The 26,858-nt window shown below is 28.3% G+C and overlaps 2 protein-coding genes across 3 annotated transcripts; both read right to left on the reverse strand.

Annotated features, from left to right (window-relative positions):
• Positions 1–364: 364 nt before the first annotated feature.
• Positions 365–13,106, reverse strand: LOC105676144 (vascular endothelial growth factor receptor kdr-like). The gene is made up of 26 exons (XM_012373807.2): positions 12,541–13,106; positions 10,997–11,127; positions 10,186–10,369; positions 9,956–10,077; positions 9,524–9,668; positions 9,231–9,364; positions 8,723–8,897; positions 8,336–8,459; positions 8,067–8,239; positions 7,828–7,994; positions 7,585–7,735; positions 7,280–7,426; positions 6,932–7,093; positions 6,684–6,826; positions 6,427–6,592; positions 6,097–6,231; positions 5,763–5,927; positions 5,314–5,456; positions 5,063–5,231; positions 4,878–4,984; positions 4,425–4,575; positions 4,120–4,344; positions 3,740–3,905; positions 3,391–3,637; positions 2,654–3,091; positions 365–2,331 (listed from the first exon to the last, which is right to left on the reverse strand). The coding sequence occupies exons 1-26, from the start codon at positions 12,599–12,601 to the stop codon at positions 1,828–1,830; spliced, it is 4,635 nt and encodes a 1,544-aa protein (XP_012229230.2). The 5' UTR covers positions 12,602–13,106; the 3' UTR covers positions 365–1,827.
• Positions 13,107–13,528: 422 nt separating this feature from the next.
• On the reverse strand, positions 13,529–26,726 carry LOC105676142 (vascular endothelial growth factor receptor 1-like). 2 transcript variants are annotated; one of them, XM_067355382.1, is made up of 27 exons: positions 24,648–26,726; positions 23,569–23,822; positions 23,170–23,297; positions 22,650–22,833; positions 22,421–22,542; positions 21,774–21,918; positions 21,485–21,618; positions 20,988–21,159; positions 20,433–20,559; positions 20,162–20,334; positions 19,924–20,090; positions 19,681–19,831; positions 19,376–19,522; positions 19,021–19,179; positions 18,782–18,924; positions 18,525–18,690; positions 18,193–18,327; positions 17,843–18,007; positions 17,125–17,267; positions 16,874–17,042; positions 16,689–16,795; positions 16,234–16,384; positions 15,929–16,153; positions 15,547–15,715; positions 15,198–15,444; positions 14,466–14,903; positions 13,529–14,148 (listed from the first exon to the last, which is right to left on the reverse strand). In XM_067355382.1, coding segments are annotated over exons 2-27 (4,584 nt in total). In that variant the 5' UTR covers positions 23,570–23,822; positions 24,648–26,726; the 3' UTR covers positions 13,529–13,632. The 2 variants fall into 2 exon arrangements, with proteins under 2 accessions (XP_067211483.1, XP_012229228.2); XM_012373805.2 differs by lacking the exon at positions 23,569–23,822.
• Between the last annotated feature and the right edge of the window lie 132 nt (positions 26,727–26,858).

Consider the following 26,858-nt stretch of genomic DNA (forward strand, 5'->3'; position numbering starts at 1 on the left):
AAAAAATGTTATAAACATTAATGAAAAAAGCAAAAAATACCAGAAGCGCGACTATTGTAGCACAAAAACTAAAAATATTAGCCATCATTAATTAATATTAAAAAAATGTTTTAGACACAATTTTGAACTTTTTTTCAGAAGATATAAACAAAAAACTCCGTCCGCTGAGCTTTTTGCTGTAAACGTGACTCCGCAAACAAATTCCATTCCACTGGTTCAAATAAAACTTATCAAAAACGATAATCTCTATGTCATTTGCTTTCAGATATCGACAGATATCTATTTTTAGTTGATTTTTATAGAAAAAAAGAAGCGAGGAAAGGAAAAAGAAAGAGAAAGCGAGAAAGAAAATAAAAGAGAAAAGAAAATTTTTTAAAATTTTATTTGTAATTGAAACATATCAAATAAAACATGGATTTTTAAAAATAATTTTTATCATATATATATATACAGGGTGTCCCAAATTTCGCGGCCCAACTGTCGTGTAGAGATAGAGCGGGTCAAACTGAATAAGTAAGTCCTTCACCACTTTGCGAAATTTTCAATAATTAATTAGAAAATAATTAATAAAAATCCGCCAATCCGCGCAAGTATTCCCCGAGCGCCGAGCGCGCGGCGAGTAGGACCCACCCAGCATAGCATAATACAAGCGCGTGTGCATAGCTAGCCAAGAGAGCGTCCCTCCCTCCGCTCTGCCAAGCTTTGTATTATGCTATGCTGGGTGGGTCCTACTCGCCGCGCACTCGGCGCTCGGGGAATACTTGCGCGGATTGGCGGATCTTTATTAATTATTTTCTAATTAATTATTGAAAATTTCGCAAAGTGGTAAAGGACTTACTTATTCAGTTTGACCCGCTCTATCTGTACACGACGGTTGGGCCGCGAGCTATGGGACACCCTGTATACAGGGTGTTTTATAATGTCCGTGCCAACGCTCGTGTACAGATAGAGTACAGTAAACAGAATAGAAAAGTCCTTTACCGTTTTGCAATTTTCGCAATAGTAATTGAGATATTAATTAAAAGAGATTGACGAATAATCGCGCGTTGATCGCGGCTAGATCGTAGGCTGTACGCTTTAGGCGTGACAGCAATGAGAATTGCATGGCAACAAAAAATAACAACGCATATCACTCCTGCTCTCGCTACGTGTTATTTTTCGTTGCCATGCGATCCTCGTTGTTGTCACGTTTAGAGTGTACAGCCCACGATCTAGCTACGCGCAACGCGCGATTATTCGTCAATCCCTTTTAATTAATATCTCAATTACTATTGCGAAAATTGCAAAACGGTAAAGGACTTTTCTATTCAGTTTACCGCACTCTATTCGCACACGAGCGTTGGCACGGACATTATGAAACACCCTTATATAATTTCTTTAAAATAATAAATTATATTATTTTAAATAAATTTAAAATCTTCTCGTAAAAAAATTATATAGGCTGTATAAATAATTATTTCTCTTGCTAATTGCCATATGCGTAAACGTTCACGATATTCATAACAGCTTTTAACAATTTCTTTATGGTAATCGGTATTGAAAATCGGAATTCAAACAAAAATATGAAGCTGTTTAAAGCAGAATTGGATCCGATTTTTGCTATAAAAGTATATTTTATTTTATATTATTTATATTTATTATATTTTCTTACTTATATTTAAGTGTTTCTTTATTTACGAATTAATATGAAGTAAGAACAAACACAAATAATAAATCAATAAAGTTAATATTAACTAAAATAAATCAATAAAAACAAGAAACTATAATTTATATTTTGTTACTTATAAATATACGATTGAGATTGCTAAATGGATAGAGCGTAACAGACTATATTGTCTGATCTATCTCGCAATTGTTTTGCATCACATAATTAGGATTGCTAAAGCTATCCGGCTTATTCTTGCTCAGGTCTCTTTTTTGTTTCAACTTATTTATGTAATTATCCGGCGTACATATAACAGACAATGTATACTCATTGCTTTTTGAATCAATCTGTTCCGCATTGAATTGCTCGGTTGATTTTATCTCGTCAGTTTGTTTAATCGGAGATAACTTAAAAGTGCCCTCCGAATCTGACGTGGATGATGGTAATTCTGAGTGGTCCTGATGCGGCGTAGAGCTGAGTATTAAGGACTCATCTGTCTTACAGCTAGGATTTATCCTTAAATATGCCGAATTTGGTGCATCTTCCAACAACGGCGTGTTTACATTATCCTGAGGCGATGACGATAGAGTTGCGTGATCCGGTGCAGATATCAATGTAAGGTAATCAGTTTTGCCACTTTCCATTGCATTCAAGTTCATATACGGTATGTTCAAACTGATGTAATGCTAAAACCAAAATAGAAAATGCTTTGTGCCATATTATATTTTTACGATTGTGTATTATAATAGAAGTGGTGCGTATACACAGTGTTTTAAATTATATTTATATTTTATAAATTGCTAAAATCCGAACAATTGTACTACTGATTAAATTACTGATTGTATTACACTTTTAGTTTGAACATTATATTATTTGTTTCTAATATTTAGAATTTCTTTTGTTATTATATGCGCTCTTGAATATCTGATTGATGTATATTTTTTGTTTCTTCTTTCACACTTATCACAGCTTTATAATGTTATAAAGTTAAAATGAAGAACAACTCACCGACTTCATATTTTCTTCTATTAAATTGCTAATACTCTCCACAAGATTCGTGAAACCTGGGCGTAAAATGGGTTCAGCCTTCCAACATTGTAACATTATGTCATATATTTCGAGAGAAGCGTATTCTGGCTGTTCCATTCTGTAACCCTCGATTAACTTTTGATATAGTTTTTCAACTTCTATGCCGGGATACGGTGTCTCAGCTAAGGTAAAAAATTCCCACAGCATTATACCAAAAGACCACACATCGGACTGCGTAGAAAACATAAAATCTTTCATCGATTCAATAGCCATCCACTTTATTGGCAATGGGCCGTCGCTTTTTTTCTTGTAATTGCCATCTTTGTACATACTTTTTGCAAGACCAAAATCGCAAATTTTCACTACATTGTCTTCGGTAAGCAAAATATTTCTTGCTGCTAAATCACCGTGTAACACCTAAAGAAACATATAACGACATAAAAAAATTAAAATAATACGCAAAAAATACTATCTTGAAAAGTTAGAAAGATTTGAATAGAAATTAAACAAATAATAATTGTATTTTATGAATATTGCAAATTGACATAAAAAACAAAAAAGTTATTAAGTATTGCATTGCTTTTAACTATGCAATACTAACGTACCTATTTATTAATTAACTATGATATTTTTGTTGTAAAATTAATAAAACAAAAATTAAATTTTTTAAATTTTATTTAATATTGTAACTGTTTACATATTAAAAAATAACGCACCTTTCTTTGACTGAGATATTCCATTCCACGTGCTACTTGAAATGCCCAAGATAACAAGTCTTGAGTGCAAATGGGTTTGAAATTTTGATCTTTGTAGTCACCGCGATAATTTGACCTCCAATCTGGTTGAGATGAATTATCACTGAAAATGTATCCGTCTGTCGAGCAGCTGGTTTCTTCATAATCTGTATTTACAGTTTTCGGACAATAACGGATTGCTGTATCGGAGTCTGAATTTAAATCAAAACTGCAAAAAATCATAATATTGCATATTCTATTCTACTGTATAAGGAAAGGTATTTTTGCAGTTGTAACAATAAAAAACCTTTAAAACGTTTAGTAAACAAACCTGTTATTGCTATTGACATTAGCTGTTTTTGTCAGTATATCCGTACTGATATTATTTACGATTTTTCCATTGGAATCAATTTGATTAATAAACTTGGTTCTATGTTTTAAGAGATAACTTTGCAGATTTCCGAAACAGCAATATTCCACAATCACCAGCAATTCATCTGTTATAACAAAAATTTTAATTATTTATGTCTTTGTGTAATTATATTTAATTGTTTGTTTTATTTTTGTATTATTTAAAAATGCAATATTCTTGTAACATTTTTATTAACAAAAATAAGCTGTAAAAACTAAAGCTCTTTGATTCTTATAGCATATCTTCTGTAAATTTTGTCCTTGTTACAGAACCATACATTACTCTTTTACAATTCGTACGTTTGAAAATATTTTTAGTACAAGCACCAAGAAGATTGACAACATTGAGATGCTTGCCCAGATGTATCATTATTTTTAATTCATTCGAAAGTGCGCGGATATAAGTTAGATCGGTGGTCCGACGAACGATTTTTACGGCCACGGTAGTGACCATCTCATTTTTGCATATTCCTAGCGCTTCCGCCTTCATTACTACACCAAACGCACCGCTACCTAATTGTTTTCCTAAAATATAATTTATCAGAACAAATGCTGTAATAAAATGAAAATTTTAATTAATTGTAAGCAAAATAAGTTGCGCTTACCGAGTTTTAATCGCCCCCGTGGAAATTCATAATTTTTATCATATGGAAGTAATTCCGCTTGTTCGTCAATTGTCAGATCCGGATTTAAACATTCCGTAGCACCATCTACAAAGTGCATAAGACCTGCTTCCATTAATTCCCTCTTCAATTTCTGTGTAACAATTTAATTTTTATTTATAATTAAAGAATACTACATCGGTTATAAATTTTTACCACCACTCGGAGAAAATTTTATATTAAAAATTACTATGCATGACAATAACCGCGGATGAAAAAATTATAAAAATTTTTACTATGTTTTTCACATGTAAAAACATAATAAAAATTTTCAGTTCGCGGCTACTGCCGTACATAGTAATTTTTTATATAAAATTTTTTCCGTGTACACAATATCTAATTACATTTTATATATATTGTATAAATCATCTATAAATAATATAGAATGCAATTTACCTTTTCACGACGAACTTTAATTGTGATAAAGATTGCTAAAATCACTGAGATGATACTCAAAAGAGCTATTGAAATAGCTAATATTACATCAAGTTTTTGTTCTTCAACTGCTCAAAAAATATATTTAAAAAATTTTTGAAATATTATTGTATAAATATAATTGTATATTTTTCTTTAAAACTTACTTTTTACACTTTTTATAATTATCAACTGGTAAGTTTCCTTGAAACCAAAACGATTAGTAGCGCGGCATAAATATTTTCCGCCATTGTATTTGTTTAAATGTTTGATATTAAGCTCTTGATAATTCGATTGAAAAGAATATTGATCATTTTCTTCCAATAGTGTGTTGTCCTGAAAATTGTAGAAAAATAAAATATAACATTTAGTTTTATTTAGTCAAAATAGTTGTAATTAAAAAATGTAAATGTGGTACTTTGAACCAAGCCATTATTGGTATAGGCATTCCTTTTGCAAAACATTGTAATGTTACAGTTTCATTGCGTCCTGGAATCATTTCAATATCTCTTGCTATGGTTTCGTTCATATTAGTTTTGTAGAAAAATGGTGATACAGGATCTACATGACATCAAACACATCAAAATAGTTAATTAAAAACATACATATTTGATATACACATTTTCTTAAAAAAAATGAGTTTTAATTTAGTGTAGTAAAAAGTTTAAAAAATATAGACAGCAACCCATTGTTGAAATATAAAACATTTCTATATATCTATATCTAAATGTAAAGGATTTCAGATTTATTCAGTTTTCATATTCTTAGTAAAAACTTTTGTGTTTATCAGTTTCTCTTAAAAAATTAAATCACTATAACTATAACATAATTAAAAAAATGTTTTAGTTACAAAAACGTTATGATTACCATGCACAACTAATTCATAATGTCTAGTTTGAAGAAAAGCTACGTTGTTCGATATATATATTCCGACACAAGTATAATCTTTTGCATCTGATTCTTGAACATTAATGATTTCCAAAGTTGATCGATAAGTAAATAGAGTGTTGTTTTGCACAATACGTAGTCTTTCTGAAATTATAAAGATTATAAACAATATTTATACTTATCTTATATTTTTTATATACAAATTAGATTTTTGCAATCAATTTTTTTTATAAAAATTTTTATAATATATAGTGCTATTGCGTATGACTTCAAAATTCCTTCTTTAATTAATTTCCTCATTCCAAACAATTACCTGTTTCAGTTAAGTTCACCCACGTAAGCTCGGCTGTATAGTAAGAAATGGAAGCAACACATGTAATCTCTGATACATTATCACCTTTTATCACCGATTCTTTTGGACCGATGATAGAAAAATTATCTACAGCACCTATAAAAATAAAAAAAATATTAATGTTAAGTATTACATTTGGATGACACATTTAGATGACATTAGATGACACGCAAAATAGCTATTGAAATAATTAATATTACGTTCAGTTTTTATTACAATCACTAAAGATATTTATGTTTTTAATCTATTCATTAATAGTATTATATAACTATATTTTTCCACAAAGCTTACTTATATTTGTAATTCTTATTTGTTGATAAGTTTCGTTGGTGCCAAATCGATTAGTAGCGCGGCACAGATATTTTCCGTAATCGTTTTGCTTTAAATATTTAATGTAAAGCTCTTGATGATCAGACTTAAATGAATATTGATCATTTTCTTTCAACGTTGTATTGTCCTAAAAATTATAGAAAAATAAAATATAACATTTATTGCGTTCAGTTCTATCTAGCCAAAATGATTATATTTAAAAAATATAAGTGACATACTTTGTACCAAGTCACATTTGGTTTAGGCATCCCATTTACAAAACATTTTAATGTCAGTGTACTATAATCGTCCGCAATTCTATCTATGTCTCTCACTTCGGTTTTGTTCATATTAGTTTCGTCGAAAAATGGTCGTACAGGATCTACGTGATATCAAACGTATTAAAGCATGTAAGCATTGGTATACACATTTTGTTAAAGTAAACTGAGGACAAAATACCTACTGAATATAAAAAGATTATAATTACCATGTACAACTAATTCATAGGTTTCATCTGCAATAGTATCTGAATCGCTCGTGAATTGTCCGACACAAATATAAGCCATAGCATCAGATTTTTGGACATTATTGATCTTTACAGTTGATCGATGAGAGAACAAAGTTTTATTTTGCACAATATGTAGTCTTTCTAAAATAACAAAAAAAAGCAATATTTATAAATTTTTTTATTCATATTTATTAAATAGAAATTGAATTTTTATTTTATATTTCCCCAAAAAATATTTGATATTTTCATTTAATTTTTCTCAGAAAAGTTATTGTTATTCAATTTTTAATATTTTCTTTGATTAATTTTTTGGTTTTAAATAATTACCTGATTCGGCAAGTAACGTTTTATTCGAATTTTCCCACTTAAGTTTGTCTGTATAGTAAGAAACGGAAGCAACACATGTAAATTCTACGTCGTCACCTTTTATCACCAACTCTTTTGGTCCAATAATTGAAAAATTACCTATTCCATCTGTAAAATTTAAAAAATAAGAAAAATAGTAATATTATCAACATTCTGACACATTTGGATGCACTATTGGAACAGTTTAAACATACAATAATATGTTCGGAGCTTTTATCTTATTATTAGTTACAACACATATAAACAAGAACAGAAATCATTGTTACCGGAAACAAAAATTGATGAAACTGAAACATCACAACCAACAGCATTGCAGGCTACACATGTTATTTTTCCCGACATTTCGATAGGCATTTTTACTTTTGAAGCAAATCTTTTGTAGAACATCAAAATTCCTTCACTCGTAAAATTTGCATCCTGCAAAAATCATAGAATTTTTTCATTATACAAGATATAAATCGTATAAATACTTTCCTAATAAAATCAGATTGATATAAAAGTGTACTCACTGTCAGTTGGATAGTTGTTGAATTTTTACATGACGGAAAATCAATACATTTTAGAAAATTCCATGTTATATTTGAAAACACATATGATAGTGATGTACAATGCAGTTCTGCATTCTCATTAGGTGCATAATAAGATTTAATGTTATACAATATAGGAATTGGTTTAACTAGAATCAATACAGTTATACAATATTGCAGTTACTGCATTTTTATTTTATTTCGACAAATAATTCCAATACCTGTAACTTTTAATGTAAAATTTAATTTTTTAGTTATGTAATGGTTTTCAGCTACTAGTGTATAAACTCCTTCGTCCATCTTCCTTAATGACTTTATTTTAAAAATAGTAAATGTTGATGATGTATTTATGGAATAATTATCTTCCTCTACAAGTTTGTAGTTGTACTTATACCTTAAAAAAGCAATATGTTTAAAATAACAAAACATTATGACAAAAAAATTAATTTGTTTAATAAATTTGAGTTTTTTAATACATTACAAAAATTACCATTTCAGACGAGGTTTAGGATATCCATTAAAAAAAACAACCCATTCTACTTTACTGCCGATTTCTTGTTGATAAAGTTTGACAGGATGTTGAGATGTAAGATTAATGTATCTTCCACGAATATCTAAAATTTAAACAAATAAGCTCATAAAACAAACTGGCAAAATTTGTTTGTTTAACTTTAAAACACTTTGTATACGTAGACATCTTACAAATTTGAAATTAAATTTCTAAATTATACAACTTTTCTTTAATGTATAAGAACTCATTGTATGCATATGTAAAATGCAATCTATTGAATTTTACATTGTATGCACACAATTATTTCAAATGTAAGTGTAATTTTTTACAAATATATGTATTCTTTTAAATATATAATGAAGTAACCATGTATCATGATGTTTCTCGTCGTTTTTTTTATGTCGTTATCCGATCTAATGAAGCACTCATATTCTCCCTCATCCTCATTCGTCACATTCAATACCGTCAACTGACGCGTAACTTCGAGATTGTTTCTGTCGAGATCTTTTCTAAAATGATGAATCTTTATTCTACTGCTATTCTGTAAGAGAAAAATGTGCGTGTGATAAATGTAATGCGACCTCCATGAATTTTATTTTTTATTTGTTGCATGCTTGGATATAAAATGGATTTGAGATAAATTATTTAAAAAATTAATTGCATCTATAAAACTAAAAGAAACCTTTTAAAAAATAAAATCAAGAAAAAGTACAAAAAAAAATAAAAATTCTCACGTTACTAATTATGCTGATTTTTCTAAATTAAATTTTTTTAAATTTAACAATTAAAAATTAAATAAGACATACTTTGAATTAAAATGAATTTTTGTTTTAATAATATTTTTTATCATGTAAAATTAAAACAATTTATCTACCTGTTGAGGTGTGATCCAATCGAATGTGTATCGCATAGACGTGTCTATCTGCACAGTACAATTTACATGGAGATTTTCTCCGCGAATAACGTGGTGCAAAGTGCCGTCGTCGATTATTGGTTCGGGCAAGATTTCTTTTACGATAACAAAAAATGTATTGCATTTTTATTAAATTAAATAACTACTTAATCAATAGTATTTCATTATAAAATTATAATAATTAGACAATTGAAATGTTGCTTTCAACACTTATATACATGGTTGAATTAATATTTTAAGCCGGCCATACTTACGATCCACGAACAATACGTAATTGACCTCATGCAATATGCCATCCTTTTCTATCGAACATCTATACCGATCGTTATTTTTCATTGTCAGGTTCTTGATCATAAAACCAATTCTCGGATCAAATGGTTTCTCCGTCTCTTTATCATCCTGTACACACGTAAAATTTGAAAAATATCGTGTCATAAATATTAATCTGATAAAATTAATAGACATTATTATCATGATATAATAAAGAATTTGAAGTAATAACATGCTAAAAGCTTTTCCAATATCTTTTATTACAATTTTTCATTATGTCTGATAAACATAATTTATTGAAAACTCAGATTAATCTGTAATTAGAAATGAAACAATACCTAATCTTACGTAACTTCGTAACATATTGAAACTATGTATTTTACAAACATGAATAAGAAGAGTCGTGAAATACTTACATTGACATATAAAATGGGTACTATATCTGGTGATGTAGTTTTACATGGTATTGCAATATCATTACCAACAATTGCACTTAGGTGAGCATTGGTGTCCGCTTCCACAAAGAAATGTGTATTAGCTGTAATATAATTCATTCAATACCAAGATTTATACACAACAAACAAGACACAAACATAAATGTTTTTCATTATACTGCAAAAAAATAAGATATGCGATTGGATCTTACATTTTACATAAACATATATCCAGTTCACTTCGGGATTGTCGTAAGAATTTGGAATAATGTCAACGTTATAGTCCGCACAACCGTACCAACCTGTATCGCCGAAAACAGTATTTGGTCGTTGAAAAACAAATTTGTAAACGCCATTTTCTTCAGTATCAATTATTTTCGGAGTTGAAGTATTAATCTGTTAAAATATAATACAAGTATTTAGTTCATGAAATACCTACATTTGCATGTTAAAATAAGAATATTGTAACTACTTTTGTCTTATTTTTATTTTTATTTTATAAACATAAATAAATTTCTGTACAGCAAAAATTCAATATTTCTTCTTAAAACAAATATCTATAGTTTTATATGTAAAATAAATGCACTGCACATCATATAAAATATATCTTATTATTTCAAATATAATGCAGGATTTATAAAAATAAAAGTAACAATATTTATAAAAGTAAAAAAATTAACATGTATCTATATAGACAACATAAAAATTTATAAAATTATGATAAAAGAAGGGGATCAAGAGCCAAAGCTGGATGTAATTGCTGCAAAAAAATCTTCTTTATTTAAAGAGTTGAGTGAGTAAACGTTTCAGTCTTCAATCCGACCATCTTCAGTACAATCTTGATTCGATAAATTGTGAGAGTCTCATAAAATAAAACATTGGAAGTCGTCCTCTAATGCAACCGTTCTTACGTACAAAACGAAAAAATGTGTGACGACATATGTGAACTTTGACTAGTAGCCTGTTTGAAAGATTGTGAGCTACTGAATAAAAATGTATTCTAATAAACTTTGTTGTGCATACCACATCTTTAATAGTATTTGGATAAATAAATTGAATTCGCGTGGAACCATTACACGTAATTTCCAAAGTTTCTCCTTCGTATATCACTTGTTCTTGACTTGGCGAAATAATTGGTTTACTACTTTCCGACACTGGAAAAAAAATCGTTTATTCATATAATTCCAAAGCGATTTAGGTATCATGAATTATTAGAATTTGTTATAGAAATAAATGTTCAAAATTTGAGCAATTATAGTTTTTATTTTAAATTTTTATATGCATTAAATATTTTTATTGTTTATCAATACATCAATACATCTATTTTTAAATTGTGATTTATCCTGCAATAAAATAAAAATATCACAATATGATAATATAATAAGAAATGTACTTCTATAAAACTATAAAGCCTGCGCATAAAACAGAAATCAGATCAACAATTGCAAAAAAAGTGTCGCCGCGTTAACCACAATGTCCTGCGGATGATTGGATTTATCTGGATCTCTTTGTCATTTTTTTGCAATAAAAGATGCAAGGTGCCGGTGTTGCGTAAACGCGATTGTGGTTCAGAAGGAAATCCTTTTTTTTCTCTTGATAAAAATATGTATACCAATGTTATCAACCAAGATACTTATTGTAGAAGCTCTAGAAAATATGATTAAAAAATGCAAACCAAGTTTTACAGTTTAAAGGGATATAATAATTTTAGCTTCAACGATAAGTTATGGGAACTTATTCTTTATTGTACTTTAAAATATAAAATTTGCTAATACCCAGGGAGACATACAGATCGAAGAAACGTTTAATAGACATCTAATAAATGTCTATAAACGTCTAATAGACATCTAATAGACGTTTCTTCGACCTGTATTTCTCTCTGGGTAGTAATTAATTTTATCTCTCTAGATATTTTGTATAATAATTATTACATATTATCGTCGAACATACGCAGACAACACAGCATATCCAAAAGACGTCCAGAGGATATCCCGACGATAGGATGTCCTCTGGGTATCCTTTGGATGTATTTGTACATGTGTGCTGTCTGAATACTTACTACGTGTGCAGTAAAACATAATTTATTTAAATGCAATCAATCGTCGACAAGTCGTTTTGTATGATGTAAACTTTTCTGAAATGATGCAAGTGCGAAATTAAATACGATGAGTTGCAATAATTGCACAACTTATTAGCTATTCTTAATAAAAAGATGAAAAGAATGTTTTGGTCACATTTCTAGTTCTCTTTAGCAAGAAAAATTATTTAAAAAAAGAAGAAGTTTTAATTACATGAAGGATATAGATACAAAATATATAAACACGGTTGAACTCAAATAAAAATAAAATAAAATGAAGTCTCCGACCGCACGCGCAACCTTGATCAGAGCAAGATGTCTGTATTTCATTAATGATTTGAGTTCAATTGTTTTTATATTTCTCTTTTTTCTTTTTATTTTCCATACAATTTCAATCTTTTTCTTTTTTCTTTGTATTTTCTGAAGCATCATACATGAATGACAAGTATTTATATATATCGTGCGTAAACAAATGCATTAGATTAATTACCTTTCCAGAGCGTGAAAACGATGATTAACACTACAACGAAGAAGGGCGTATTCAAGAACATTTTTATTTCTTATACACTCAAATATTTGTTGTTGAAATTTATGAATTTTGAGTTTAGAAAAATGCACACTGAATAAAATGTATCCACTTTATTTATTTAACTGCGTATATCACAAAAACCGTTATAGCGCGAAGCTAGGAATTAATAATAATCACTAGAGAGGAAATCACGCAGATAGAATTACAATAGACCGGTAGAGGCGCTATCTCAAGAACATGAAAATGACTTAATATTGAATTACATTATTTCAACAATGCAAACAAAAACTCTGTCCACTGAGCTTTTTGCTGTAAACCTGACTCCGCAAAAAAATTCCATTCCACTGGTTCTAATAAAACTTATCAAAAGCGATAATATCTCTATGTCATTTGCTTTCAGATATCGACAGATATGTATTTTTAGTTGATTTTTATAAAAAAAAGAGAAGCGAGAGGAGGAAAAAGAAAGAGAAAGCAAGAAAGAGAAAAAAAAAGAAAAAAAGTTTTTTTAAATTTTATTTGTAATTGAAACATTAAATAAAACATAAATTTTTTAAAATAATATTTATCGTGTATATATACATATATATATATATAGTATTTTAAATAAATTTAAAATCTTCTGGTAAAAAAATGATATAGGCTGTATAAATGATTATCTCTCTTGCTAATTGCCATAAGCGTAAGCGTTCACGATATTCATAACAGCTTTCAACAATTTCTTTATGAGAAAATCGGTATTTAAATAAAAATATGAAGCTGTTTAAAACTGAATTGGATCCGATTTTTGCTATAAAAGTATATTTTACTTTATATTATTTATATTTATTATATTTATTTACTTATATTTAAGTGTTTCTTTATTTACGAATTAATATAAAGCAAGAGCAAAAATAAACAAATAATAAATCAATAAAGTTAATATGAATTAAAATAAATCAATAAGAAATAAGAAACAATAATTTATATTTTATTATTTATAAATATACGATTGAGATTGCTAAATGGATAGAACATAACTAATTATGATATATTTAATTAGATAGAACATAGCTATATGGATATTGTCTGATCTATCTCGCGATTGTTTTGCATCACGTAATTAGGATTGTTGAAGCAATCCGGCATATTCTTGCTCAGATCGCTTTTTTGTTTCGACATATTTACGTAATTGTTTGACGTACGTATAACAGACGACGCATAATCATTGCTTTTCGAATCTATCTGTTCCACATTGAATTGCTCGGTTGATTTTATCTCGTCAGTTTGTTTAACCGGAGATAGTTTTAAAGTGCCCTCCAAGTTTGACGCGGATGGTGGTAATTCGGAGGTGTCCTGATGCGGTGTAGGACTAAATATTAAGGACTTATCTGTCTGAAAGCCAGGACTCATGCATAAATATGCCGAATTTGATGCATCTTCCGACAACGGCGTGTTTACATTATCCTGAGACGATGACGATAGAGTTGCGTGATCCGGTGCAGACAACATTGTTAGGTAATCAGTTTTGCCACTTTCCAAAATTATTGCATTCATGTTCATGTACGGTATGTTCAAATTGATGTAATGCTAAAACCAAAATAGAAAATGCTTTGTGCCATATCATATTTTTACGATTGTGTATTATAATAAAAGTGTTGCGTATACACAATGTTTTAAATTATATTTATATTTTCCAAATTGCTAAAATCCTAACAATTGTATTACTGATTGTATTACTGATACACTTTTAGTTTAAACATCACATTACTTGTTTCTAATATTTAGAATTTCTTTTGTTATTATATTTCGCTCTTGAATATCTGATTGATGTACATTTTTTGTTCCTTCTTTTATACTTATCACAGCTGTATAATGTTATAAAGTTAAAATAAAGAACAACTCACCGATTTCATATTTTCTTCTATTAAATTGCCAATACTTTCCACAAGATTCGTGAAATCTGGGCGTAAAGTGGGTTCAGCCTTCCAACATTGCAACATTATGTCATATACTTCACGAAAAGCGTATTCTGGCTGTTCCATTCTGTAACCCTCGATTAACTTTTGATATAGTTTTTCAACTTCTATGCCGGGATACGGTGTCTCAGCTAAGGTAAAAAATTCCCACAGCATTATACCAAAAGACCACACATCGGACTGCGTAGAAAAGATATAATCTTTCATCGATTCAATAGCCATCCACTTTATAGGCAATGGGCCGTCGCCTTTTTTCTTGTAATTGCCATCTTTGTACATACTTTTTGCAAGACCAAAATCGCAAATTTTCACTACATTGTCTTCGGTAAGTAAAATATTTCTTGCTGCTAAATCACCGTGTAACACCTGAAAAAACATATAACAAAATAAAAAAATTTAAATGATACGCAAGAAATACTATCTTGAAAAGTTAGGAACATTTGAATACAAATTAAGCAAATAAGTTGTATTTTATGAATATTACAAATTGACATAAAAAACAAAAAAGTTATTAAGTATTGCATTGTTTTTAACTATGCAATACTAACGTACCTATTTATTTATTAATTATGATATTTTTGTTGTAAAATTAATAAAACAAAAATTAAATTTTTATTTTATTTAATATTGTAACTGTTTATATATTAAAAAATAACTTACTTTTCTTTGACTGAGATATTCCATTCCACGTGCTATCTGAAATGCCCAAGATAACAAGTCTTGAGTGCAAATGGGTTTGAAATTTTGATCTTTGTAGTCACCGCGATAATTTGACCTCCAATCTGGTTGAGATGAATTATCACTGAAAATGTATCCGTCTGTCGAGCAGCTGGTTTCTTTATAATCTGTATTTACAGTTTTCGAACAATAACGGGTTGCTGTATCGGAGTCTGAATTTAAATCAAAACTGCAAAAAATCATAATATTGCATATTTTATTCTACTACTTAAGTAAAGGTATTTTTGCAGTTGTAACAATAAAATACATTTTAAACGTTCAGTAAACAAACCTGTTATTGCTATTGACATTAGCTGTTTTTGTCAGTATATCTGTACCGATATTATGTACAATTTTTCCAGTCTTGGAATCAATTTGATTAATAAAATTGGTTCTATGTTTTAAAAGATAATTTTGCAGATTTCCGAAACAGCAATATTCCACAATCACCAGCAATTCATCTGTTATAACATAAAAATTTTAATTATTTATGTTTTTTGTGTAATTATATTTAACAGTTTTTCTTATCTTTGTATATAAACATGCAATATTCTTGTAACGTTTTTATTAACAGAAATAGGCTAGAAAAACTAAAGCACTTTGATTTTATAGCATTTCTTCTGTAAATTTTGTCCTTGTTACAGAACCATACATTATTCTTTTACAATACGTACGTTTGAAAATATTTTTAGTACAAGCACCAAGAAGATTGACAACATTGAGATGCTTGCCAAGATGTATCATTATTTTTAATTCATTCGAAAGTGCGCGGATATAAGTTAGATCGGTGGTCCGACGAACGATTTTTACGGCAACGGTAGTGACCATCTCATTTTTGCATATTCCTAGCGCTTCCGCCTTCATTACTACACCAAACGCACCGCTACCTAATTGTTTTCCTAAAATATAATTTGTCAAAGCAAATGCTGTAATAAAATGAAAATTTTTATTAGTTGTAAGCAAAATAAGTCGCGCTTACCGAGTTTTAATCGCCCCCGAGGAAATTCAAATTTTTTATCGTATGGGAGTAATTCCGCTTGTTCGTCAATTGTCAGATCTGGATTTAAACATTCCAAAGCACCATCTACAAAGTGCATAAGACCTGCTTCCATTAATTCCCTCTTCAATTTCTGTGTAACAATTTAATTTTTATTTATAATTAGAGAATACTACATCTTTTATAAATTTTTACCACTTCTCGGAGAAAATTTTATATCAAGAATTACTATGTATAGCAGTAACCGCAAACCATAAAAAAATTATAAAATTTTTACTATGTTTTTCACATGTAAAAACATAATAAAAATTTTCAGTCCGCAGCTACTGCCGTACATAGTAATTTTTTATATAAAATTTTCTCCGTGTACACAATATCTAATTACATTTTATATATGTTGTATAAATTATCTATAAATAATATAGAATGCAATTTACCTTTTCACGACGAACTTTAATTGTGATAAAGATTGCTAAAATCATTGAGATGATACCCAAAACAGCTATTGAAATAGCTAATATTACATCAGGTTTTTGTTCTTCAACTGCTCAAAAAATATATTCAAAAAATTTTTGAAATATTATTGTATAAATATAATTGTATATTTTTCTTTAAAACTTACTTTTTACACTTTTTATAATTATCAACTGATAAGTTTCCTTGGAACCAAAACGATTAGTAGCGCGGCATAAATATTTTCCGCCATTGTATTTGTCTAAATGTTTGATATTAAGCTCTTGATAATTCGATTTAAAAGAATATTGATCATTTTCTTCCAATAGTGTGTTGTCCTGAAAATTGTAGGAAAATAAAATATAACATTTAGTTTTATTTAGTCAAAATAGTTGTAATTAAAAAATGTAAATGTGGTACTTTGAACCAAGCCATTATTGGTATAGGCATTCCTTTTGCAAAACATTGTAATGTTACAGTTTCATTGCGTCCTGGAATCATTTCAATATCTCTTGCTATGGTTTCGTTCATATTAGTTTTGTAGAAAAATGGTGATACAGGATCTACATGACATCAAACACATCAAAATAGTTAATTAAAAATATACATATTTGATATACACATTTTCTTAAAAAAAAAAAATGAGTTTTAATTTAGTGTAGTAAAAAGTTTAAGAAATATAGGCAGCAACCTATTGTTGAAACATAAAACATTTCTATATATGCAGAGTCGCGTTTGTAAAATTTGCATCCAGGGGCTTGTCATCTTCGAGCGCCTCAATCTAGCCTCCCTCTCACAATGAGTAAACAGTAAATAATTAAGATTTTGAATATTAATTAAATTCTACCGAAACACATTTAAGAACAAGGAGATAATTACAAATGGGACATTTTTTTATGAATATATAGAAGCTGCGGCGCCCCTGACGCTTCGGCGCTCAGGGGCTTAAGCCTCAAAAGCCCATAGGTAAACGCGCTACTGTATATATGTATATCTAAATGTAAAGGATTTCAGATTTATTCAGTTTTCATATTCTTAGTAAAAACTTTTGTGTTTATCAGTTTCTCTTAAAAAATTAAATCACTATAACTATAACATAATTAAAAAAATGTTTTAGTTACAAAAACGTTATAATTACCATGCACAACTAATTCATAACGTCTAGTTTGAAGAAAAGTTACGTTGTTCGATATATATTTTCCGACACAAGTATAATCTTTAGCATCTGATTCTTGAACATTAACGATTTCCAAAGTTGATCGATAAGTAAATAGAGTGTTGTTTTGCACAATGCGTAGTCTTTCTGAAATTATAGAGATTATAAACAATATTTATTATAACAATATTTATACTTATCTTATATTTTTCATATAAAAATTAGATTTTTTGCAATCAATTTTTTTTATAAAAATTTTTATAATATATAGTGCTATTGCGTATGACTTCAAAATTTCTTCTTTAATTAATTTCTTCATTCCAAATAATTACTTGTTTTATTTAAGTTCGCCCACGTAAGCTCGTCTGTATAGTAAGAAATGGAAGCAACACATGTAATCTTTGATACTTTATCACCTTTTATCACCGATTCTTTTGGACCAATGATAGAAAAATTATCTATAGCACCTATAAAAATAAAAAAAATATTAGTGTTAAGTAATACATTTGGATGACACATTTAGATGACTATAGATAACACGTAAAATAGCTATTAAAATAATTAATATTACGTTCAGTTTTTATTACAGTCACTAAAGATATTTATGTTTTAATCTGCTTATTAATAATATTTTATAGCTATGATATTTTTCCATAAAGCTTACTTATATTTGTAATTCTTATTTGTTGATAAGTTTCGTTGGTGTCAAATCGATTAGTAGCGCGGCACAGATATTTTCCGTAATCGTTTTGCTTTAAATATTTAATGTAAAGCTCTTGATGATCAGACTTAAATGAATATTGATCATTTTCTTTCAACGTTGTATTGTCCTAAAAATTATAGAAAAATAAAATATAACATTTATTGCGTTCAGTTCTATCTAGCCAAAATAATTATATTTAAAAAATATAAGTGACATACTTTGTACCAAGTCACATTTGGTTTAGGCATCCCATTTACAAAACATTTTAATGTCAGTGTACTATAATCGTCCGCAATTCTATCTATGTCTCTCACTTCGGTTTCGTTCATATTAGTTTCGTGGAAAAATGGTCGTACAGGATCTACGTGATATCAAACGTGTTAAAGCATGTAAGTATTAATATACACATTTTGTTAAAGTGATCTAATTTTACTGAATATAAAAAAATCGTAATTACCATGTACAACTAATTCATAGGTTTCATCTGCAATGGTATCTAAGCTCGTGGATTCTCCGACACAAATATAAGCCATAGCATCAGATTTTTGAACATTATTGATCTTTACAGTTGATCGATGAGAGAACAAAGTTTTATGTTGCTTAATATGCAGTCTTTCTAGAATAACAAAGATAAAAAGCAATATTTATATTTATATATCTTTTTTATTGATATTTATTAAATAGAAATTGAATTTTTATTTTATATTTCCCCAAAAAATATTTGATATTTTCAATTAATTTTTCTCAGAAAGGTTATTGTTATTCAATTTTTAATATTTTCTTCAATTAATTTTTTGGTTTTAAATAATTACCTGATTCGGCAAGTAACGTTTTATTCGAATTTTCCCACTTAAGTTTGTCTGTATAGTAAGAAACAGAAGCAACACATGTAAATTCTACATCATCACCTTTTATAACCAACTCTTTTGGTCCAATAATTGAAAAATTACCTATTCCATCTGTAAAATTTAAAAAATAAGAAAAATAGTAATATTATCAACATTCTGACACATTTGGATGCACTATTGGAACAGTTTAAACATACAATAATATGTTTGGAGCTTTTATCTTATTATTAGTTACAACACATATAAACAAGAACAGAAATCATTGTTACCGGAAACAAAAATTGATGAAACTGAAACATCACAACCAACAGCATTGCAGGCTACACATGTTATTTTTCCCGAGATTTCGATAGGCATTTTTACTTTTGAAGTGAATCTTTTGTAGAGCATAAAACTTCCTTCACTCTTAAGATTTGCATTCTGCAAAAATCATAGAATTTTTTCACCATACAAGATATAAATCGTATAAATTCTTTCCTAATAAAATCAGATTGATATAAAAGTGTACTCACTGTCAGTTGGATAGTTGTTGAATTTTTACATGACGGAAAATCAATACATTTTAGAAAATTCCATGTTATATTTGAAAACACATATGATAGTGATGTACAATGAAATTCTGCATTCTCGTTAGGCGCATAATAAAATTTAATGTTCTCCAATGTAGGAATTGGTTTATCTAGAATCAATACAGTTATACAATATTGCAGTTACTGTATTATTATTTTATTTTAAAAATAATTCGAATACCTATGACTTTTAATGCAAAATTTAATTTTTTAGTTATGTAATGGTTTTCAGCTACTAGTGTATAAACTCCTTCGTCCATCTTCCTTAATGACTTTATTTTAAAAATAGTAAATGTTGATGATGTATTTATGGAATAATTATCTTCTCCTACAAGTTTGTAGTTGTGCTTATACCTTAAAAAAGCAATATGTTTAAAATAACAAAACATTATGATATAAAAAAATTAATTTGTTTAATAAATTTGAGTTTTTTAAAACACTACAGAAATTACCATTCTAGACAAATAGGTTTAGGATATCCATCAAAAAAAACGACCCATTCTACGCTACTGCCGATTCCTTGTTGATAAAGTTTGACAGGATGTTGAGATGTAAGATTAATGTATCTTTTACGAATATCTAAAATTTAAAAAAATAAGCTCATAGAACATACTAGCAAAATTTGTTTGTTTAACTTTAGAACACTTTGTATACGTATAGACAACTTACAAATTTGAAATTAAATTTCCAGTATATACAACTTTTCTTTAATGTATAAGACTGGTATTACAATCATACGACAAAAAGTTTGTCGGACGTATCGTTTGGTTCTTGAATAGAGAATATATAGAGTTTCTATCAGAATTTTAGAAACTCTCTATCCAACAATCAATCGATACGTCCGACAAACATTTTGTCGTATGAATGTAATACCAGCCTAAGAATTCATTGCATGCATATGTAAAATGCAATCTATTGAATTTTACATTGTATGCACACAATTATTTTAATTATAATTGTAATTTTTTATAAATATATGTATTCTTTTAAATATATAATGAAGTAACCATGTATCGTAATGTTTCTCGTTGTTTTCTTTTTGTAACCCGATCTAATGAAGCACTCATACTCTCCCTCATCCTCATTCGTCACATTCAATATTGTCAACTGACGCGTAACTTCGAGATTATTTTCGTCGAGATCTTTTCTAAAATGATGAATCTGTATTCTACTGTTATTCTGTAAGAAAAAATGTGCGTGTGATAAATGCAATCCCCATCAATTTTATTTTTTATTTGTTGCATGCTTGCATATAAAATGGATTTAAGATAAATTATTTAAAAAATTAATTGCATCTATAAAGCTAAAAATAAACCTTATGAAAAATAAAATCAAGAAAAAGCAAAAAAAAAAGAAGTTTCACGTTACTAATTGTGCTGATTTTTCTAAATTAAATTTTTTTTAAATTTAACAATTAAAAATTAAATAAGACATACTTTGAATTAAAATGCATTTTTGTTTTAATAATATTTTTTATCATGTAAAACTAAAACAATTTATCTACCTGTTGAGGTGTGATCCAATCGAATGTGTATCGCATAGACGTCTCTACTTGCACAGTACAATTTACATGGAGATTTTCTCCGCGAATAACGTGGTGCAAAGTGCCGTCGTCGATTATTGGTTCGGGCAAGATTTCTTTTACAATAACAAAAAATAATTTGCATTTTTATTAAATTAAATAACTACTCAATTAATAGTATTTCATTATAAAATTATTATAATTATACAATTGAAATGTTGCTATTGACACTTATATACATGGTTGAATTAATATGTCAAGCCATACTTACGATCCACAAACAATACGTAATTGACCTTATGCAATATGCCATCCTTTTCTATCGAACATTTGTACCAATCGCTATCTTTCAGTGTAAGGCTCTTGAACCTAAAACTAATTCTCAGATCAAATGGTTTCTCCGTCTCTTCGTCATCCTGTACACAAATACAATTTGAAAAATGTCGTGTCATAAATATTAATCTGATAAAATTAATAGACATTATCATGAAAATAAGGAATTTGAAGTAATAACATGCTAAGAGCTTTTCCAATATCCTTTATTACAATTTTTCATTATGTCTGATACCCATACAGCACAAAATATCCTACATATCCTTAGGACATCTTGGGAAGATCTCGATGTCCTCAGAACATCCTTGGGACACCGAAATATCCTCGATGTCCTGAGGATATTCTGAGGATGTTTTGTGCTGTATGGGTAAACATAATTTATTAAAAACTCAAATTAATCTGTAATTAGAAAAAAAATAATAATCTTATATAACTTTGTAGCGTGTCAAAACTATGTATTATATTTTACAAATTATATGTAGTATATATGTATTATATGTAGTATATATGTATATATGTATATATGTATTATATGTAGTATATTTTACAAATATGAATAATTAAGTAGAGTCACGAATTACTTACATGGACATATAAAACAGGTATTATTTCTCGTGACGTAGTTCTACATGGTACTGCCAAATCATTACCAACAATTGCTCTTAGGTGAGCAGAGATGTCCGCTTCCACAAAGAAATGTGTACTAGCTGTAATAAATTCATTCAATGTTAAGATTTATACACAACAAACGAGACACAAACATAAATGTTTTTTATTATACTGTAAAAAAATAAAATATTTGTTTTGATCTTACATTTTACATAAACATATATCCAGTTCACTTCGGGATTGTCGTAAGAATTTGGAATAATGTCAACGTTATAGTTTGCACAACCGTGCCAGCCTGTATCGCCGAAAACAGTATTTAGTCGTTGAAAAACGAATTTGTAAATGCCATTTTCTTCAGTATCAATCATTGTTGGAGTTGAAGTATTAATCTGTTAAAATATAATACAAGTATTCAGTTCATAAAATACCTACATTTGCATGTTAAAATAAGAATATTATAACTTTTGTCTCATTTTTATTTTTATTTTATAAACATAAATAAATTTCTGTACAGCAAAAATTCAATATTTCTTCTTAAAACAAATATCTCAAGTTTTATATGTAAAATAAATGTACTGCATGTCATATAAAATATATCTAATTATTTCAAAGTATAGTACAAAATTTATAAAAATAAAAGTAACAATATTTATAAAAAAAGAAAATAAACATATATTTATGTAGACAACATGAAAATTTATTCTAATAAATTTTGTTGTACATACCTCATCTTTAATAGTATTTGAATAAATAAATTTAATTCGCGTGGAATTACATGTAATTTCCAAATTTTTTCCTTTGTATGTCACTTTTTCTTGACTTGATGAAATAATTGGCTTACTACTTTCCGACACTGGAAAAAAATCGTTTATTCATATAATTCCAAAGCGATTTAGGTATCATGAATTATTAGAATTTGTTATAGAAATAAATGTTCAAAATTTGAGCAATTATAGTTTTTATTTTAAATTTTTATATGCATTAAATATTTTTATTGTTTATCAATACATCAATACATCTATTTTTAAATTGTGATTTATCCTGCAATGAAATAAAAATATCACAATATGATAATATAATAAGAAATGTACTTCTATAGACCTATAAATGCCTGCGCACTTAACTGCAACTGTAAATAAATGCCTGAGCATAAAACAGAAATCAGATCAACAATTGCAAAAGGAGTGTCGCCGCGTTAACCACAATGTCCTGCGGATGATTGGATTTATCTGGATCTCTTTGTCATTTTTTTGCAATAAAAGATGCAAAGTACCGGTGTTGCGTAAATGCGATTGTGGTTCAGAAGGAAATCCTTTTTTTTCTCTTGATAAAAATATGTATACCGATATTATCAACCAAGATACTTATTGTAGAAGCTCTAGAAAATATGATTAAAAAATGCAAACCAAGTTTTACAGTTTGAAGGGATATAATAATTTCTGCTTCAACGATAGATTATGGGAACTTATTCTTTATTGTACTTTAAAATGTAAAATTTGCTAATAGTAATTAATTTTATCTCTCTAGATATTTTGTATAACACTTATTACATATTATCGTCGAATATACCCAGACAGCATAGCACATCCAAAAGACGTCCAGAGGATATCCCAACGATAGGACGTCCTCTGGGTATCCTTTGGATGTATTTGAACATGTGTGCTGTCTGGGTACTTACTACGAAAAATGAGTGCAGCCAAACATAATTCATTTCAAATGCAGTCGATCGTCGACATGTCGTTTTGTATAATGTAAACTTTTCTGAAATGACATGATATTCTGAAATCATACAAATGAGTGCAAAATGAAATACGATGAGATGCAATAATTACACAAATTATTAGCCATTCTTAATAAAAAGATGAAAAGAATGTTTCGGTCACATTTCTAGTTCTCTTTAGCGAAAAAAAAAAAGAAGAAGTAGTAATTACATAGAGGATATAGATAAAAAATATATAAACACGGTTAAACTCAAATAATAATGAAATCAACTGAATTACCCGACCGCACGCGCAGCATTGACCAGAGCAAGATGTCTGTATTTCATTAATGATTTGAGTTCAATCGTTTTTATATTTTTCTTTTTTTTTTATTCTACATACAATTTCAATCTTTTTCTTTTTTCTTTGTTTATTTTCTCAAGCATCATACTTGAAAAGTATGTATATATATCGTGCGTAAGCAAATGCATTAGACTAATTACCTTTCCAGAGCGAAAAAACGATGATCAACACTAAAACGAAGAAGCGCGTATTGAAGAACATTTTTATTTCTTATACATTCAAATATTTGCCCACGGAAATTATTATTCAATGAATATTTCTAAACGCGAACGCGCACGAGATCAGGTCTTGGAGTCCTTCTTCAACATATTTCTACTTCTACTTCTAGTTTGATATCAACTGAGAGCCTTGCTCTAGCTTTGCTTCCATCCTGTCGGTTTGCATGCACCTTATCAAGAACGACGTCATCTCTTCACATCAGGGTTGGGCATTTACCCGTAAACTATAATAGTCTACGCGTAAACAATGTAAACTATATGTAACATGTCATTTATGTCAACAATAAGTAATTTATAGAATATGGTTTGTCGAAGACTTTCTTTATATTTCGTTTTTTATGTTACATGCTTTAAACATAACTACACAATTTTATTTTACCGCGATAAATGCCACGAAAAGATTTGAAAGTGAACTAGATTTTATACCAGTAAAAAAGGAAAATAAATATTATAACGTAATAAAATATATAAATTTAATTAAAAACAAAATGTTACTTTTATTCAAACCTACTCTGAAATGTAATAAAAATATAACACATTATAATGTCATTATTACACGCACACATGCACTAACATCACATATTAGATACAGATACATTAACTATTTTATACAGTACAATTACTCTTTTATTTTTCTTTAATTTGATAAAATAATCACTCTTTGTATTCTAACATCTAATTTATTAAGTTTACATAGTTTACATTGTCTATATGAAAAAAATTCATGTAAACATAATGTAGACAACATGTAACCAATTCATGTAGACGTAATTTTGGAATTACGTCACAACCCTGCTTCACATAATAGGCTTTCTGATAAGGAAAGATCTTTATCTTTGGTTAATTCTTTATAGTTTTACATAAAACTAAAGATCAAATGTTTTACTGTATCATAAACTATACAAGCGTATCTGATATAGACATTTATTCATAAAACGTAAATGTTCAGACATAGAATTCTGAATAGATTTCAGAAAATTAGACATAATCACATAAAATCATTTTTAAGATATTGTTAAAAGATAACAGCAATATAAATATCCAATCCTTATTTATATTTTTAACAATAAATATAATATTAAGTAATTAAGAGAATAAAATTCCAATAATAAAAATAATAAATTTAGAGTTATTTTTAATATTTACAATAATTACTTATAATTCAGCTACCGGGGAAAAATAGTTCAATATAATGAGTGTAGTAATATTGATTAAAATCATACATTCTGCGACGTTTAGAAAATATGTACGATATACATATATATGTATATCGTATGCACGCGATACGTTTTATTTATGTAGACGTCGTATATTTATGATACGTATGTATATTATATGTATATATCAATAGATAGTAAATTTTTATAAAATTTATAAACTCAGCCTACTACGCCTGATAATTAGCGAAATAAATATCGCGTTTGAATTTGCGACAGTACTATTAAACATTAACTATCTGTTGGAATCGGTTAACAAAAGATGATAAGACTTGTGAAAGAAGGAGAAGAAGCCGTAATTACCGGAACACCAGATTTAGATGGCTTGAAACACATGTTGCAAGTGATACCTTTTCACACTACAAATAACTCATCTTTTACATAAATGCACACGTTACATTATACACATGCCAGGCAAAGATAAATCGCCTGTTAAATACAATCAAAAAAATTGTCATATATATTAAACCTTTCAAAAAAACCTGTCGTATATATTAAAACCTTTTAAAAAAACCTGTATATATTAAAATTTAAAAAAAAACTATTATATATACTTTCTACAAAAATATATATATATATATATATATATATATATGGTGAAATATAGTATATAATATAGTTAATTATATATACGACAGCTTTTTTTGAAAGATATTTTTTTAAATATATACGACAGCTTTATGTACAAGAGTTTTATAGAAATAATGTACTTTTTTTATAGTTCTTTAGTCCAACTTGACGTCATTTCTTGATATATTTTTTTGTAGATATATTTGATATATATATATACACACACATTTTTTTTTCAATTTAAGTATTCGGTCCTTCTGAACTTCAATCTGCCAGCTGGCAGCTTTGGGTAGAAATATGATTCACTACTTTAAAAATATTATCTAGTTTGTAAATAATTCAGAAT

This window comes from Linepithema humile, chromosome 5, assembly GCF_040581485.1.
Source record: "Linepithema humile isolate Giens D197 chromosome 5, Lhum_UNIL_v1.0, whole genome shotgun sequence".
Taxonomy (NCBI): Eukaryota; Metazoa; Arthropoda; class Insecta; order Hymenoptera; family Formicidae; genus Linepithema; species Linepithema humile.

Coding starts and splice junctions, on each gene's coding strand:
- LOC105676144 (XM_012373807.2), bottom strand. CDS start 12,601: ATGTTCTTGAATACGCCCTTCTTCGTTGTAGTGTTAATCATCGTTTTC. Junction 7,736..7,827: donor CAACAACTATCCAACTGACA/GTGAGTACACTT, acceptor TGATTTTTGCAG/GATGCAAATTTTACGAGTGA. Junction 5,232..5,313: donor CAATAATGGCTTGGTTCAAA/GTACCACATTTA, acceptor TACAATTTTCAG/GACAACACACTATTGGAAGA.
- LOC105676142 (XM_012373805.2), bottom strand. CDS start 24,708: ATGTTCTTCAATACGCGCTTCTTCGTTTTAGTGTTGATCATCGTTTTT. Junction 21,160..21,484: donor ATTGGATCACACCTCAACAG/GTAGATAAATTG, acceptor TTTTTCTTACAG/AATAACAGTAGAATACAGAT. Junction 14,149..14,465: donor TAGAAGAAAATATGAAATCG/GTGAGTTGTTCT, acceptor TTTTGGTTTTAG/CATTACATCAATTTGAACAT.